Source organism: Lolium rigidum, chromosome 7 (assembly GCF_022539505.1).
Source record: "Lolium rigidum isolate FL_2022 chromosome 7, APGP_CSIRO_Lrig_0.1, whole genome shotgun sequence".
In the NCBI taxonomy this organism is placed as follows: Eukaryota; Viridiplantae; Streptophyta; class Magnoliopsida; order Poales; family Poaceae; genus Lolium; species Lolium rigidum.
The window spans coordinates 12,396,410-12,412,434 of NC_061514.1; the positions used below are offsets into that span (position 1 = coordinate 12,396,410).

General features: G+C 46.9%; 2 protein-coding genes and 1 pseudogene across 2 annotated transcripts; all 3 read right to left on the reverse strand.

The window, feature by feature from the left end:
- Nucleotides 1-2,474: 2,474 nt before the first annotated feature.
- On the reverse strand, nt 2,475-3,983 carry LOC124670901 (uncharacterized protein At4g06744-like). The gene has a single exon (XM_047207365.1). It carries the CDS (start codon nt 3,981-3,983, stop codon nt 2,475-2,477), a length of 1,509 nt encoding a protein of 502 aa, XP_047063321.1.
- Nucleotides 3,984-5,676: 1,693 nt separating this feature from the next.
- LOC124670902 lies at nt 5,677-11,126 on the reverse strand (annotated as a pseudogene).
- Nucleotides 11,127-13,354: 2,228 nt separating this feature from the next.
- LOC124670903 (tuberculostearic acid methyltransferase UfaA1-like) lies at nt 13,355-15,015 on the reverse strand. The gene is made up of 7 exons (XM_047207367.1): nt 14,869-15,015; nt 14,592-14,662; nt 14,411-14,504; nt 14,161-14,297; nt 13,974-14,054; nt 13,750-13,855; nt 13,355-13,399 (listed from the first exon to the last, which is right to left on the reverse strand). Exons 1-7 carry the CDS (start codon nt 15,013-15,015, stop codon nt 13,355-13,357), a joined length of 681 nt encoding a protein of 226 aa, XP_047063323.1.
- Between the last annotated feature and the right edge of the window lie 1,010 nt (nt 15,016-16,025).

The window sequence follows — 16,025 nt, forward strand, 5'->3', positions numbered from 1 at the left end:
GAGTTCAAACCCTGGGTTTCATATTTGTGCGTCTCATAAAGGCGAAATATTTATTCAGTGGGAGGCGACGTCCCGTCGACAGCAAGGCGGTCGTGGTGACTTTGTCAATTTCAAGATCCAATCCACCGGCTCAATCTTTCGGTGGTGCTCATAGTGGTAGGATGTGCGTGTGTGCATTCATAGGGTTAAGTGTATGCGCGTGTATATGAGCATCTACGTTTGTACTGTGTTTCTAAAAAAAATTATGTTTATGTATGCAATTACATATAGATGTGCAATTACACATATATTCGCAATTGCATGTACATATTGCATACATATGTGCAATTATGTATGCATACATATGTACATGCGCAATTGCATACATATGTGCAATTACATATAAAAGAAATATGAAGAAAAATATTATAGGGGCAATTTCGCAATTGCACATATGTCCGCAATTGCATATGAAAATAATCCCAGCACCAACCGCTTCCAAAAACGAGTCGATTCAAAACTGCCATGATTCATCGGGAAACATCACGTGATGCACAAAAACAGCAATCAACGTGATTCTTCTCATTCAAATAGTAATAATTAGCCACATGCGATTGGAGTACACAAAAACTAACCGAGCACCACAATAAAATTCATAAAATAAACATCAAATAAAAAATACAAAAAAACAATGGAAGATACTACAACGCGTACTCTGGTGATCTGGTCCGTCTTCAGTTCAGCAGGCTGCTCATACGCCTGAAATATAAAAGCCTAAACCAACTACAGCCCGCTAGCAAGCCATGGAAGGCTAAACCATCGAAGGATTGAACGCTAGCTTGTTTCTTGGCTAACCGACAGTTAGCAAAAGGGCAGAAAATAAACCTAGCAGGCAGAAGCAAAAAAAACAGAACGGTTCGCACCCCCGCGTCGCCTCCTCCTGGCGACCGGGGGGACGAAACCCTAGCCCGCCGCCGCCTCCCCCAGCCACACCTCTCCTCCTCGTCGTCCCCCGAGACGCCGCCGGTCAAAGGCTGCGACGCCGGTGAAGGGGGCGGCGGGGATTTAAGCTCTCGGCTCCTGGCGCGGCGATCGGAGGAGGAACGCCGTGCGAGGCTTGCTGGTGCCGGCGCGGCCGGGCGGGAGACGACCCTGCTTCGATCTGCTCCTCCGGAGCGGCCGGGGCCAGGGCGTGGTCGACGGACGCCCGCTCTGGTGGGGGCTTGGGCACTTGAGGCGTCGGCCTCTGCGAGGTGAGGGCGGCTTGGGACCTGGCGGCGGGGGGCGCTGGCTGGTGCTGGAGACCGCCTCCATGGTCGCGTGGGTGGCGTGGAGGTGGAGGAGGGAGCTCACGGCGCGGTGGTTGCCCCGTCGACCCTGCGTCAGATCTGAAGTCGGCGGCCGGAGGCTGCGTAGTTCCCACCCCAAGGCCATGGAGCCTGGCGTCCTCGCCGGATCCGCGGGCTTTGTTGGGGTGGCAGGTTCGGGGGCTCTGGCCGGGAGAGATCCTTGGCCGGCGGGCCGGCCACGGTGTCGGCGACGTCTCGGACGCCGTCATCCTTCTTGGAGGCGATGCCGAGGTACATCCTCCTTCCCCCACCCTCCCCTTGTGCCCGGGTGAAAACCTTAGGTCTACGGATTGGGCGGCGCTCCGGCGTCGTTCTTCTCCTTGGAGACGTCGCCTTGGGACGGCGGGAGGTGGGCGTTCTGCGTGTGTGTTTTGGTCTGCTGGTGGCGGCGTTTTCCGTCTCTCCTTCGGCGAGCTCTGTCTGGAAGCTGAAGTCTTTTGGGGTGCCGGTGAGGTGGCCGGTGGCGATGCTCGTTGTTCTTTGCGTGCGGTGACCTTGTCTGGCGATGGTCCTTGGCACCCTGCCCAGGTGCTCTTGCGTGCTCTAGGGTGAGCTACTCCGCCTGCTGATGGTTCGACGCCCTACGATCCAGGGTGAGAAGGTTGGGGCCTTCTTCGGAGGTGGAGGCGGATGGTAGGCTGGCTGCGTTGCGCCAAGACTTGATGTCGGCAGGGCTCTCCGGTGGCGAGCTGCACGGCATTGCTTCTCCTAAGCTTTGCCTCTCCCTCTAGATGATGACATCAAGATCAAGTTGCGTTCTTTGTTATCTTTAGTGTGTTTGGTCCTTGATGTTTGTAAGCTGTTTTCAGCACTTTGTAACTCTGCCATTGTGGCTTTATTAATTTAAAGCTGAGCCTTTGGCCTTATGTTTAAAAGAAGAAAAAAAAAACACGGCTGGACTGTGCCAGCTGGCTTGGCTAATTGGTAGGCAGTTTTTTTTTTTTTGCGAATGAGGCAGTTATTTGATTCGCAGACTCTCGGGTGACAACACCATCTTCTTTAATTACAACGCTGAACTTATTCGTCAGGCAACACAAACATCTGATCAGAACGACATAAAAACACTTTAAAAAATAATCAAAGATCAAACTATATCGATCCTTCTCTTTTGTTCTTGTCATGTGCACTTCACCTAACCATGCCACGTCAGTTCCCACCGCCACTCCCTTCTCCATAGCCATGCACCACGCCCTTCCCCGCCGGCAACGCCGCAATGGCCGGCGGCTTGAACCCCGGCAGGTCGCACGGGATGTGCGGGATGAAGGGGCAGTGGTTTCTCGGGTCGGCGTAAAACAGGGCACACTCGAATGGCGGCCGCTGCCCGGGGAACCCGGGGATGCAGTTCCGGCGCACGTCGAGCACCCGAGCCCTCACCAGCTCCAAACAGTGATAGCCGACGGAGTGGAAGTAGTTGTCCGACAGCGAGAGGTTGGTGAGCTTGCCGGTCTTGTAGAGCAAGCAGAGCACGTCGGGGACGTGGCCGTAGAGCTGGTTGGAGGCGAGGTTGAGCGCGTCGACGTCGGCGAGGCAGCCGAAAGAGAGCGGGATGGGGCCCCTGATCCGGTTGCCCCCGGCGTCGAACACCGTGAGCCCCTCCACCAGCCCGATCTCGTACGGCAGGCACCCGGAGAGGTCGTTGTTGAGGAAGAGCACCTCGGAGAGCGTGCCGGAGACGTTGAAGATGGACTTAGGGATCGGGCCGGTGAACCGGTTGTTGGCCACCACGAGGTACTGCGCCGTGGTGCTGCCGAAGGTGTCCGGGATGCGGCCGGAGAAGCCGTTGTTGTTGAGGAAGAGGGCCTCGACGGAGATGCCGAAGACCGGGGGCGGCACCTCGCCCGCGAAGCCGTTGAAGCGGAGGTCGAGGAAGAGGAGGCCGCCGAGGGGCGGCACGGCGGCCGGGAAGGCGCCGGAGAAGGCGTTGTTGGAGAGGTCGAGCTCGTAGAAGTAGCGGAGGTGGGTGAGGTCAGGGAGGTCGCCGGAGAAGTTATTGGAGTTGGCGTGGAAGAGGGCCAGGTCCGGGAACGCGTCGATGAAGCCCGCCAGAGTGGGCGCGCAGAGGTGAAAGCCGTTGAAGTCGATGGAGGCGACGGTGAGCGTGGTGTTGGCGTCGGGCGGGAAGTCGCAGTAGAAGCCCTTGTAGGCGGTGCCGTTCCTGTGGCTGGCGCAGATGTCCTTGCCCACCCACGTCGCCGTCACGCCCAGCGGGTCCGACGTGATGGTACGCTTGAACGCGTGGATCACCGGGTAGAGGGCCTTCAGCTTCTCGTTCTCGAAGTCGTCCCACGGCTCCGGCGACGGCGCTGGCGGCGGGCACGCCGGCGGAGGCGGCGGTGGGCACGCTGGTGGAGGCGGTGGGGGAGGTGGTGGGCACGCAGGCGGAGGAGGGGGAGGAGGTGGTGGTGGAGGAGGCGGGCACGCCGGCGGAGGCGGCGGCGAGCATGGGCAGCCTTTCAGCGACCCCGTCGACGACCGCGACGGCGCGCACCTGCACCCTACCAGCGACACCGTCGTCGATGGCGCATTGCCGCCGCTCGTCCCTTCAGCAGATCGAGTGCGGCTGGAGCTCTCGGTTGCACTCGCTACGCCGTGCGCCGTGGCAAGCACAACCACCAATGCAAGAACGAGTGCATGGTTTGGCACTCGAACCGCCATTGTCGACACGGCTCTGCTTCTCCCGTCCCTGGATAATGGCGGCTGCCGGCGGGTATAAGAAGAGAGAGGCGGGGCTGTGGCTGGCGCCATGGAGCGATACGCAAGCAGCAACGACACACGAGTACGTATATACACGTACAATTGGAGGTGGGCACGAGTGAATATAGCTTAACGAAGGCGAAACGAAAAGAGGTGGGAAACGAGAGAAGTTCAAGTGCCACAGACGGTAGTGGGGTTGGCGGTTACCTGGTCTTCGTCGGCGGTAGGAGAAGAACTACGAGCAGAAGCGTGGAGTGCAGAGCAGAGTGCATCAACGAAACCTATGGCATGAACATGATCGGGCACCGTCTCCATCCTAACGGAATCTCCCCCGGTGACCGGGTAGAACCCATGTAAAATTCCACCCCCTTTGTTTTGAAAAGGATATCATAGATTTATCTGAATTTTAATGTAATAAATGATGTCTACTGGATACAACTAAATTTAGACAAATTCGTGACATCCTTTTCAGAGGGAGTACTACAATTTAAGTGCAATGGCTAGCTACAATGTGGTCAAATATTTTTGACCTGACGAGTTCCATGGTCAGTGAGGAAAGCAATGTCGTCTGCAGAAAGGTTGGCACCGCAGAAGGGCAGCTACATGATAATGCTGTGTGTGCACTTGTTCTCATTGCTTTGTTCTTGTTAGCATGATTGGAGCCACTAACAAGCTACTCCTTCACAAATCACAATGTGGGATACCGATGCTTCTCAGATATCGGCATGTGGGACTCAGTACTCTAAACAAAACAAAATAAAGATGCCTCACCCAGAAAGAAATACAGTACTATACATTGCAAAACTTTAGCTAAACAAGAAAGCTCCTGACGATATGCAAACTGCTCCCATATAGTGGATTAGGAGGCACTCATTTCTTATTGCCAAGGACCCTACATTTGGCAACCCACACAAGTGGCATCAAGGTTTTTATGCTACGGCAGTCCCCACCCAGGATAGATGTCATAGTTGGAAGTTTGGACTGCTAATTGACGTCCCCTAATGCTGAGCTATTGACACTGATACTCGTAGGTAGTATCTGGCACTCCACGACAATTGTTAGTTGCTGCTTTGCCTCCATCATACTACTACCAAACCGTCACAAACACCCAGCATCCTACCAAAAATATAACTGAAATATGTGTAAAGACAAACAAAGACAACAAATTGAGGAACCTTTTTGTTGAACAACTGGAAAGCTTTCCACAGTAAAGCATGTATGAACGATAGATAAATATGTCGTCAGTTAACGACCTTTGAGCTGGATATATCTTTGGATTAATCTAGTGAGCCATGATTGCTTGTTCAAAAAGTGCTGTGAAGTTCAACCACGGGGAGCACGCATTGCAAATGTATTATAAAATATACAATATAGAATACCCCAGCTACGTATGGTACCTTTCCAGGACAACTACCCATATTGGTTTCAAAATCCTGATGCGACCTGATACTGACAAGCTAAAGGTGACTTAACACGACGAACATGCCAAATAACAGGTTGATGCCCAATAAGCTGCCAAGGTCAACATCCCCCAATTCGTTTGTTACAATCTACGGAACAAACAATTAGAATCAAAGGCACGCGCTGAGACCACATTTGCATATGTTAGCAACAGTACCCCACATACAGGTTGAGGGGGTGACATTGAGAGAAAAGGTACGAAGGTGCGCCCATGGTAAACCTCTGCATGTTTCATGTTCATATGGAAAAAATATACAAATCATTACATTTCTCATATCGAGAGCATCATCTAAACACACGTATCAGCAGTCAAGCATTACGTCCTGGATATCCATAAGTACTTTCAGTGATGGTTCCCGGGTATGGAGACTCTGAGGATGAGGCCAACTGCACTAGACAACTGAAGATCTTCCTGATAATCAAGAAGAAGAAAAAAAACATGATTAAGAACCATAGCAATTGTCAGGAGAACGATTATGATATTTCAGAACATTTATAAATTACATATGACTGAATGAAAACTTGCCATTTCGAGAGTAACATTAGAAACATGCACCTGTATCAGTGAGCGCAATTGAATGTATTCAGAATGGTTCACATGCTGTCACTAGGATTGAAGTACGGGCAAGCAATGCTGTTAACTACATCTTTCATCGTTTTATTTGAATAGCACACAAATTGGATTCAGATATCTTGCATAAAACAATGCAATTCTGTAAACCACAAATAAATTGCATAAGGCTTCCTATTACTTTATCCAGCAGACAAATCTTTCTGGAAAGACGAGAAGAAAACTCAATAATAATAAAACACCTAAAATTGTGATATATGGGTTCATAAACAGAAATGAGCAATGTTTACCAGAAGATTAAAATGGAGCAGAAACTTGAAAGAACCAACACGGTTTCGAAGGACTGAGGAATCTAGTTTCAGACAACACTGGTTTGATGGACTAGCCAGACTTGCATTTTGCGCAAAATAACTGGTGGTGGCAATTCGTTAAAATTTTCTCTGACGATATGTGACTAACTGACTACCCAGAGAAGCTACACTGGTAAGAGTATCATAATGGATAAAAAAAACTAAGTCAGCAGCACAAGTTACGGTCATACAGCTACTTAATAATTTTTGGGGCCACACGACTGATCGATGTTAATAACTTAAAGATATACCAACATGATTCTTCATATATTCAGAACCAACAATAGACAGTTTTATTCAATTTTAGAACTGACTAATTGCACCTCTTCCTTCAACTTAATCATGTCACAGAAGCCCACTCAAGAAGAGTAGACAGCATTATGCCCCAAACAAGTTCAAATACTTCCATCAATTACATGTTAGTCTCTACTCTCTAGGCCCCACATTTTTTATAACCCTTCATCACTTCACTTCTCATGCCTGATGTCCATAGATTTGACCAGAAACTACAAAGCAATGGCAACTGAATTCCCTTTTAGAGCACCTTCTTGGTTTTTTTTAACCATTGCACAAACTTATGATCCCAAGAGACATTGTACAAATGCCAGTCACACATAGTGTTAACTACATCCACAAATATACTTTAGATGAATAACTTAGAAGCAATTAGATTGGATCACTGAATTTATAGCTCCATCTGTTCACTAATGTAAGACCTTTCAGCTTTTTTTCTAAATGCTTGTATCTAGACGTGCTTTAGTGTGTAACCGTGTAGGTTCACTCATTTTGGTCCATATCTAGTCCACTTTGAAATAGCAGAGGAAGTATATAGCTAGCACATGTGAAAAAAATCAAGTTGATGTAAGAACTCACCAAAATGGACCTTGCATATTTCTTACTCAGCCTTCTTTTGTTTGTCTGGTTGTCCGGTCTTGCTAATGATGGTATCGAAGTGCCTTGACAGAACCTTGTGTGCTAAACCAACCTTTTCATCAACAAGATCCTGGTACCTCTCATAGAACGGGGGAACCAACAGAGAAAGTATTGCTCCTAGAAAAAAGCCAAAACAACATAGGCTTAGTATATATATGCAAGAACTATCAATCTATCATGAAAGAATAGCAGATCCAAATACAAGAAATCCATGGGGCATCACAAGGAAGCAAATTCACTATAACTCACCAATGTAAATGAGCGTAAAGAAGTTGAAGAGCATTCCAATACATGAAACCACCCATAGAGCTAGTATAACCTTTTGCGCCGAGCAGAACATGAGACAAGATCATACATTAGGTACAGCAATATCATACATTAGGTACAAGTATAGAGAGAAATGTGCGTGTGTGTGGGTGTGGAAGTAAGAACGTGCACAGACAGAAAGAGGTATGTGTGTATAAGAGAGACACCTGTATAAAAACTGTCCTATCTCTCTTGATGGCAATATCATGGCCAACAGCCAACAACCTGTTTATCCATACAAGAGCCCGATCTGCAGCTTTCTGAACAACCACATCCGATACCTCTAGATTAGGAATTGGTGGGAAAGGCCTGCAAACAACAATCTGTTAACACGATATTGCATAAATGAAGTAAAACAACAATCCTGCAGAATACTTAAGTAAGATGGATTAGTATAGAGATTATAAGTTTATAACTAGGCCTAACCAAGTTAACAGTAAAACATTGTGTTGCCAAATTCAACAAGCTCGTGAAGCTGGTTATGGACCACAATCCAGGTCAAAAGACAAAGATGGAGTACTTAACACAAATTACTACAGAAACACAGAGAGGACGTTTCCATATAAGAGGTGTCCATAAAGCATAACCCAAAAAAGTCTTAAGTCGCGAATATTCACGCGAGCGCACGCGCTATTGATCTATACTTTCATCTTGTTACTACTATCTAGAAGACAATAAAATGTCTCCCTTATAAGGTGGTCAAAACTTCTCTAGACTAGCAAGGTGGGACTAAACATTGCAATGCTTCAACCGTTAAACCACCTATGCTACCTCTGTTCCACTATTGGGCCATGTTGTTCATTTTGGGCCAAGCTAATCTGGTAGGAAGCAGTTCAACAACTAGATGCATTCTTTGGGGCGGTCCATGCATGTTTTATATCCACATGTGGACCCATCTACCCCTGCTCTCTTTTGCTCGTTCATTTGAGGTTCAGGCCCATATAGGCAGGAATTAGGCTTGTTTTGCCCGGTTTGCCTCACATCATGCCACAGTTAGGCTGGTCTTTTCGGTTTGCCTCGCCAGATGTTAGTTTGGACCGGTTTTAAGCAGTTCCACGCCGGTTTCAGTCTGTTTTACCTGAGTCAGCCTGTAGGAGTGATACGTATGCACTTTTTTTGCCGGGGGCTACATTTGACCAGTTTTATTTCCTTTTTTATTTTGCCTGCATGCCACAGTAGTATGTATGCTTTTTGTTTTTGCGGGGAAGGTCTGGGATTTTTTCGGTTCGCCAAGCCGGAGGTTTTTTGGGGGCCAGTATTCAACATTTCCAGGTTGGTTCCAGGTTCTTTTGCCCGATGCCTGCATCAAGCGGAATTTAAAGTACAAATTTGGAAGCGAAAAAAAAGGAAGGTGCCATTAGTTGCTCAAAAGAGAGAAGCTCCGGCCTAAAACAATCCCTCAACCGAAAATCTTGGTCTAGGTGGTTCCTAAATATGTGCTTATAAGTTTTAGTCAAAGTCAAACTATGTAAACATTTAACCCAATATTTGGAATTTGAATACAAATTTGAAACCGAAAAAACGCGCCATTAGTTGCTCAAAAGAGAAAAGCTCCAGCCTAAAGCAATCCCTGAACCGACGATTAAAACCACACTCCATGTCAAAACAGAGTATTTATTCCTCTCTCCGGCCATGTCAATGTCTCTTCCTCTCAACCTTGACGAGGCTATCATCAACTGGGAAGAGATTCACACACGTGTTGGAGTAAAACGATGCTGGTACAAATCTTCTTTCTCGATTCACAGCCAAAAAATGATTTGGATTGTTCATGTGGGTTGTCGATTGAAAACACAAGATGGTGTGGAGCATGACCTTGAGAACGCCGACTTTCCTGGAGGCGGCAGCAGTGCTGGCGGGAGCAGAAGAAGCGACGTAGGCAGGAGCTGAAGCAGCGACGCCCACGGAAGCAGAAGCAGCGACACGGAGGCGGGCAGCAGCAACCGGCATGTCGCACCCGGACGCAGTAAGTTGGGGCTGACCTATGTACAAGGCGGTGGCCGCAGCATTTCCGTCCATGGCGTCGATGGACGTGGCCGCGGCATTTATGGGCCTGGCAGCGGCGTTGGTGGACGTGGCGACCCTGAGCCTGGCAGCGGCGTTGGCGGCCGTGGCGTCCCTGGCCGGGCTTGGCAACAACGTTGGTGTACGAGGCCAAAAGAGAGGGCGATCGGTTCTTGCCGGCCACATGCCAATTTAAACACGAACAGATACTATCGTTTGGAATTCGGATCACCGTGTCAGCGTTGGACTTGGACGTGGGCGTCACGCACTCGTCGGGCCTAGTGTTCTTGGGTTCGACTTGAACATGTGCGCGCCTGGGTAGGCTTTCAGGAGAACGTTGTTGATGGTGGCGAAGCCGAGCACAAGCATGGCGAGGCCTGGTCGATGATGCTGTATGTGGCGTGTCAGCTCAGGCGCTGGTGGTGTCGATGTGTAAAGTAGTGGTTGTACATTGAAGTCGCTGAGTTGCGTCGTAATGGTCATGGTCTGGTGGAGAAGCTGAAGGTGTTTTTGTTTTTCACGGACTACATATATATATGTCTGTAATATTGGCTGTTAAAGAAGCAGGCAGGCAGTGGCCAATTTAGAGAGTAGTGTTTAGCTGTAGCTTTGAGAGTAGGCAGTTTCATTCTTCATGTCGTGCTGTTATGTAAATAAATGGTTTTTTTTTTTTGAACTTTTGATGTCCAGTTTTTGTTGCTGTAATATTGACAATTTATACAAATGTAAGATATTGTCTGTGTCTATATATAAATAGATGTTTGAGATTTGAGTAAATCTGGACGTATCTAGATTTAGAGAAACCTCAGGCATGTATTTATATTTTTATAGATGGAGGGAGAGAGAGTAAGATAATGGCATGGATGTGCGCGTGCAGCAGAATGGAAGGATACGGATGAGCTGAGCGATGGAATGTCATGCGAAAATGGAAGGATGTTGCGAGAATTAGGCCTGCAGCAGCTGCGCGCGCCCTCTTATGGATGGATCTTGCGAGCAGGACAGCAAGTCTGGATCTATTTTTTTGTTTTTAATTGCGTCGGTCAGGCAAGAAAGGAATTGTCAATGATAAACTCGACAAACAAAGCTTTGGTTTCCAGACGCGAAGTAATCTGAGAGGGCGAGCGAAACAAGGAGGTCAAACAAGGAAAAGACGACTTGAGTAGCCAACCGTGTCTCGATCCGCACTTCGCTTCTTCCCGTTTCGCTTACTGTATTTGCTTCCTTTCGGTGGTGGACTGTCAAACAGTTGTATCGGAGGGCTTAAGCTGGGAGCCGAACGGATCAGCCTGGGCCGCCTCGTGGGCTTAAACAACATCAAATCAACTACGGACTATGTGTGGATCTACGGAGGCCCTTGCGTTGCGTGTAGGTTAGCGCGCCCACAAAAACTTCTGCCTGGCAATGGCAACAGACGAAGCGCCCATATGTCTGCGAGGAAACCGACACCGACCCTGTACACACGTACCGCTCGCCACAGTCCATATTACCAAGTCGTTACGGCCTTGCCTCGATACCGCGCGCTCCACATGATGCGGTCATCGTCATCACCGCCTCCGCCGGCGAGTCGACGGGGGCGAGCCAGGAAAGCCCCGGCGTTTCACGTCTCCGTGTTCAAGCCACATGGAGCTGCCGTGTGGGAGGGACTGGGCCGAGCTGCCCGCGGACGCGATCTCGTGCATCCTCCACAGGCTGGACCACACGGAGCTCCTGATCGGCGGCGTGGCGGCGGTGTGCCGCTCCTGGCGCCGCGCCGCGCGAGAGGAGCCAGAGCTGTGGCGACGCATTGACCTGCGTGATTTTCATCATATTCCACCCTTCAACTGGCGAGTCGGCCTCAGGAGTATCATGCGGGCTGCCCTGCGGCTCAGCGCGGGGCAGTGCCATACCTTCTTCGGCGAGCACCTCCACGATGACCACTTCGTCCTCCTCGCTGACCAGTAAGGTCTTCTTCTTCTTCCCTAACCCCGCTTATGGTTTGATGCCACGTATCCAATTGTTTGGTTGTTCATGCTAAATTGCAACTAATATTTCCTCTGCTTTATCTGAATTACACGGTGAAATCAACCTTATGCATATGACGTTTTGGTTCTGCTTCACACTGAACTACTCTTTTACATCAGACCGTTGTTAATTCCATGTCTTCATTTCTGCTCAACAAAGAGAAAGAGTTTACTAAAGAGCTAATCATATCATGCAGGGCCCCCTTACTGAAGAGCCTTCATCTCATTAACTGCTACTGTATCTCCGACCAAGGGTTTGCAAACACAATCAAAAAGCTTTCTCTGCTTGAGGAGCTTGAGCTTTCATGGTGCTTAGATCGCACACAAGTTCTCGAACTTGTGGCGGGAGCGTGCCCTGGCTTGAAGCACTTTAGACTTGTCAATCACTGGAATTTTGAACCTAAGGATGACCGGAAAGCTCGTGCAATTGCTAGAATGTGTGGGTTGCGTTCCTTGCATATTGTCAATGATAAAATCGACAATGAAGGCTTGACAACTAACCTCGACAACTGTCATCATCTAGAGTATCTTAACATGCACGATTGCTGGAATATCAAGATGGATGAAAACCTAGGAGCCAAGTTAGCCAGGATCAACGTGGATGACTATGAGTACCTTCTGCCATCCGATCCTGATAGCTGTTGCACTTCTCCGTTTTCTTCGTGCGATGATTATGATGATCTATCTCTTTCTTACTACCTTGGTGATGATATCGATGACATGGATGAAGAGCACGAAAGAACTATTGACATCAAGAGCATGTGTAGGTACTTGAGCTAAAGTGATTGGGATGTTTTGATGGGAGTGTCTGATTCAGTGGTGCCTTCTATTCTCAAATGCATGCACATGTTTTGTCGCTTCATTCGGCCGCGATTTCCCCCAAGAGGATATAGCTTTCTTCACGGTGTTTAATGTCTCATTTGGGTTCCTGTGTTGTGTGCAAGATACAATCCTCCGGAGATATATGATGATTAATTAAAGGATGTCGGGGTGATGTTCTACTTCATTTTGCAAGAACAAGCAGTGCAAACAAAGTGAGCTGCCCTAGGGATGGTCTTTTGCTTGCAGAGAAGGGGATCCAGAGGCTGGTCTTGGAGTAAAGCAATAACATTCAGGACAAGGGAAGAAGTTGACTTGTGGCAAGTATTTAAAGAGATGGGAGAAATCAGTTCAACTCTTCAGATAGATTTGCTTTTGTTCATATAGAGGCTAATAAGGCAACACATGTGTCTGTGCAAAGCATTCTTTATCTTTAGTTTCGGAAGTAGCTTCCTTTGAACTAATCCCTGATTGTCCAATCGGATATGTTATCATCTTTTGAGTAAAGGTGACGACGTTTAACTAAAAAAAAGAATAGATCAGAAACTAGAAACAGGACATCAACTGTTTCTGATAGATATGAAAGAAACGGACCACTTTCATCCATACATTTCCCAAATTCTAGTAACCAGGCTATATATAATGTAGCACTTGCATACGCGTGCACATGCACACATGGTACATCTTTATTGAAAGATAACAATACACTGTCACGAAGAACTGAACACTGCATGATTAAAACAAGCTAGAGGATAGATGACCAAACCACGTGATTAGGCTGCCGGGAACGAACCATTCTGGGATTGACTTATTAGAAGTTCTTAGGCTATCGAGAAGTAGCAGTTCGACAGATGAACGGAGAAGGATATGTTGTCTTAATGTCTTTAGCCATCAAGACATGGCTAGCCGCCTGTTGCCTGGACGAGAGAAAACAACCTGCACGCAATACGTCGGCCAGTCAGGCATCACAATCAGTACCTGGAGTACGACCTCCTTTTCCATAAAAAGGGGAAGGTTCAGACATAAATTTTGTTTAAAACTTTGACCATTCATATCTTATAAAATGTTTTGATTTGATATGTGAAAATCACATGTTTAGGTCTTTCTCAAGAAATCACTTTCGTTCAAGTTTTATGATTTGCTACAGTGGAAATTGATGACTACTATATTTGAGCAGGAGACCATGCCGATTTCCATAATGTCATCTTTTTAGGACAAGATGGAGTAAATTATCTCCATCTGTCTGGAAATAACGTATGTACATGTACACATATATACATATCTACCTGGTAATCTCCAACTGCTCGTGACTTGAAACCAGCCGCAGAGTATATGAGGTAAAACTCCCAGATACGGAGGAACCTTTCATCAAAGCCCAAGGCCAAAACTTGACTGCAGCAAGAAAAAGAAAGCGATAAGAAATTAATACTACTAACTGAGTAATCAACCATAACAGTATAATCGTCACAACTGTAACAAGAGCATTCAATTGAATGTACTATATACTTACTCTTTGTTGGCAATGAAGTTGTCCCTCCAGTGTATCAGAGTTGTGTAGTAATGGGGCCCAATATTCTCCACATGCTCTATGCTACAACATTAGGGATAGTGTAATTAATAAGCCGGCCTAGATTCATCCATGACCATGCATGAAGTAACCAATTAATCAAACATCGATCGATTGATGTGAAACGTACCAGAACCTTGATGCCGAGGTCATGGCAGCCATTACACGTGCCAAAGAAGGAAGGCAGCCGCCAGGGAATATGTATTCTTTTATGAAATCTGGCCTTTTTCTGTATTGCTCGTACCGTTCCTCTGCAATTGAGATGAACTGGACGCACAAGTATGTATTTGCAGATAAAGGTTAGTTCGTGATCGTGTAAACCTAACTAAGGACTTGTGTGGATTAGGTGTTGACAATGATATTTATCCTGCAGTACTAACCTGGAGGACCAATATGCCATCTTCAGCCAAGTGAGACTCACAGATGGCAAAAAATTCGTCCATGTATTCATGGCCAACATGTTCGATCATACCGCTGATTTAATTTACAGAAGAGGATTATGTAAACACGGGTATTGTCCAAGTCACAGTGCACATCCATAATAGTGTTAGTAATACTTACCAGCTTATGATTGCGTCATACTTGCAAGGTGGCATTTTACGGTAGTCACACAGCAGAAAAGTTATGTGCTCCTAAAATATAAAAACAATTGACAGTAGAATTGTTAGCTACACTTTCACCCTACCCAAGTAAAGGGTGGAGGTCTGGAGGATAAAAAAGCCAAAATACTCGCACTAAACTTTATCAATGAACACATATGGTGGAATGGTGATTAATTACTGCTAAACTAGTAAACTGGACAGGTCTTGTGTAAAGGAGGGAGTAACATAGAACTAACCTCTAAGCCAGCTTCTTTTACTTTTTTCTCAGCGTATTTAAGCTGCTCCTCTGACAAAGTCACTCCAGTGTATTTGCAGCCAGCATGCACATGTTTTGTCGCTTCATTCGGCCGCGATTTCCCCCAAGAGGATATAGCTTTCTTCATGGTGTTTAATGTCTCGCTTGGGTTCCTGTGTTGTGTGCAAGATACAATCCTCCGGAGAAATATGATTAATTAAAGGACGTCGGGGTGATGTTTTCCTTCATTTTGCAAGAACAAGCAGAGCAAACAAAGCGAGCTGCCCTAGGGATGGTCTTTTGCTTGCAGAGAAGGGGATCCGAGGCTGGTCTTGGAGACGGATTGTCAAGCTATAGTATAGCAATAACATTCAGGACAAGGGAAGAAGTTGGCTTGTGGCAAGTGTTTAACGAGACGGGAGAAATCAGTTCAACTCTTCAGATAAATTTGCTTTTGTTCATAAAGAGGCTAATAAGGCAACACATGTGTCTGCAAAACATTCTTATCTTTAGTTTCGGAAGTAGCTTCCTTTGAACTAATCCCTGATTGGGCCTGTCCAATCGGATAGGTTATCATCTTTTGAATAAAGGTGACGGTGCTTAACTAAAAAAAGAATAATAGATCAGAAAGTAGAAACAGGACATCAACTGTTTCTGATAGATATGAAAGCAACGGACCACTTTCATCCATACATTTCCCAAATTCTAGTAACCAGGCTATATATAATGTAGCACTTGCATACGCGTGCACATGCACACATGGTACATCTTTATTGAAAGATAACAATACACTGTCACAAAGAACTGAACACTGCATGATTAAAACAAGCTAGAGGATAGATGACCAAACCACGTGATTAGGCTGCCGGGAACGAACCATTCTGGGATTGACTTATTAGAAGTTCTTAGGCTATCGAGAAGTAGCAGTTCGACAGATGAACGGAGAAGGATATGTTGTCTTAATGTCTTTAGCCATCAAGACATGGCTAGCCGCCTGTTGCCTGGACGAGAGAAAACAACCTGCACGCAATACGTCGGCCAGTCAGGCATCACAATCAGTACCTGGAGTACGACCTCCTTTTCCATAAAAAGGGTAAGGTTCGGACATAAATTTTGTTAAAAATTTGACCATTCATATCTTATAAAATGTTTTGATTT

Bases quoted from the DNA above. Each gene is read 5' to 3' on its own strand.
- LOC124670901 (XM_047207365.1), bottom strand. From the start codon at position 3,983: ATGGCGGTTCGAGTGCCAAACCATGCACTCGTTCTTGCATTGGTGGTT.
- LOC124670903 (XM_047207367.1), bottom strand. From the start codon at position 15,015: ATGAAGAAAGCTATATCCTCTTGGGGGAAATCGCGGCCGAATGAAGCG. The intron at 14,055-14,160 runs GTACGTTTCACA...CTAATGTTGTAG, and splicing joins ACCTCGGCATCAAGGTTCTG to CATAGAGCATGTGGAGAATA. The intron at 13,400-13,749 runs GTAGATATGTAT...TATTGCGTGCAG, and splicing joins GAGCAGTTGGAGATTACCAG to GTTGTTTTCTCTCGTCCAGG.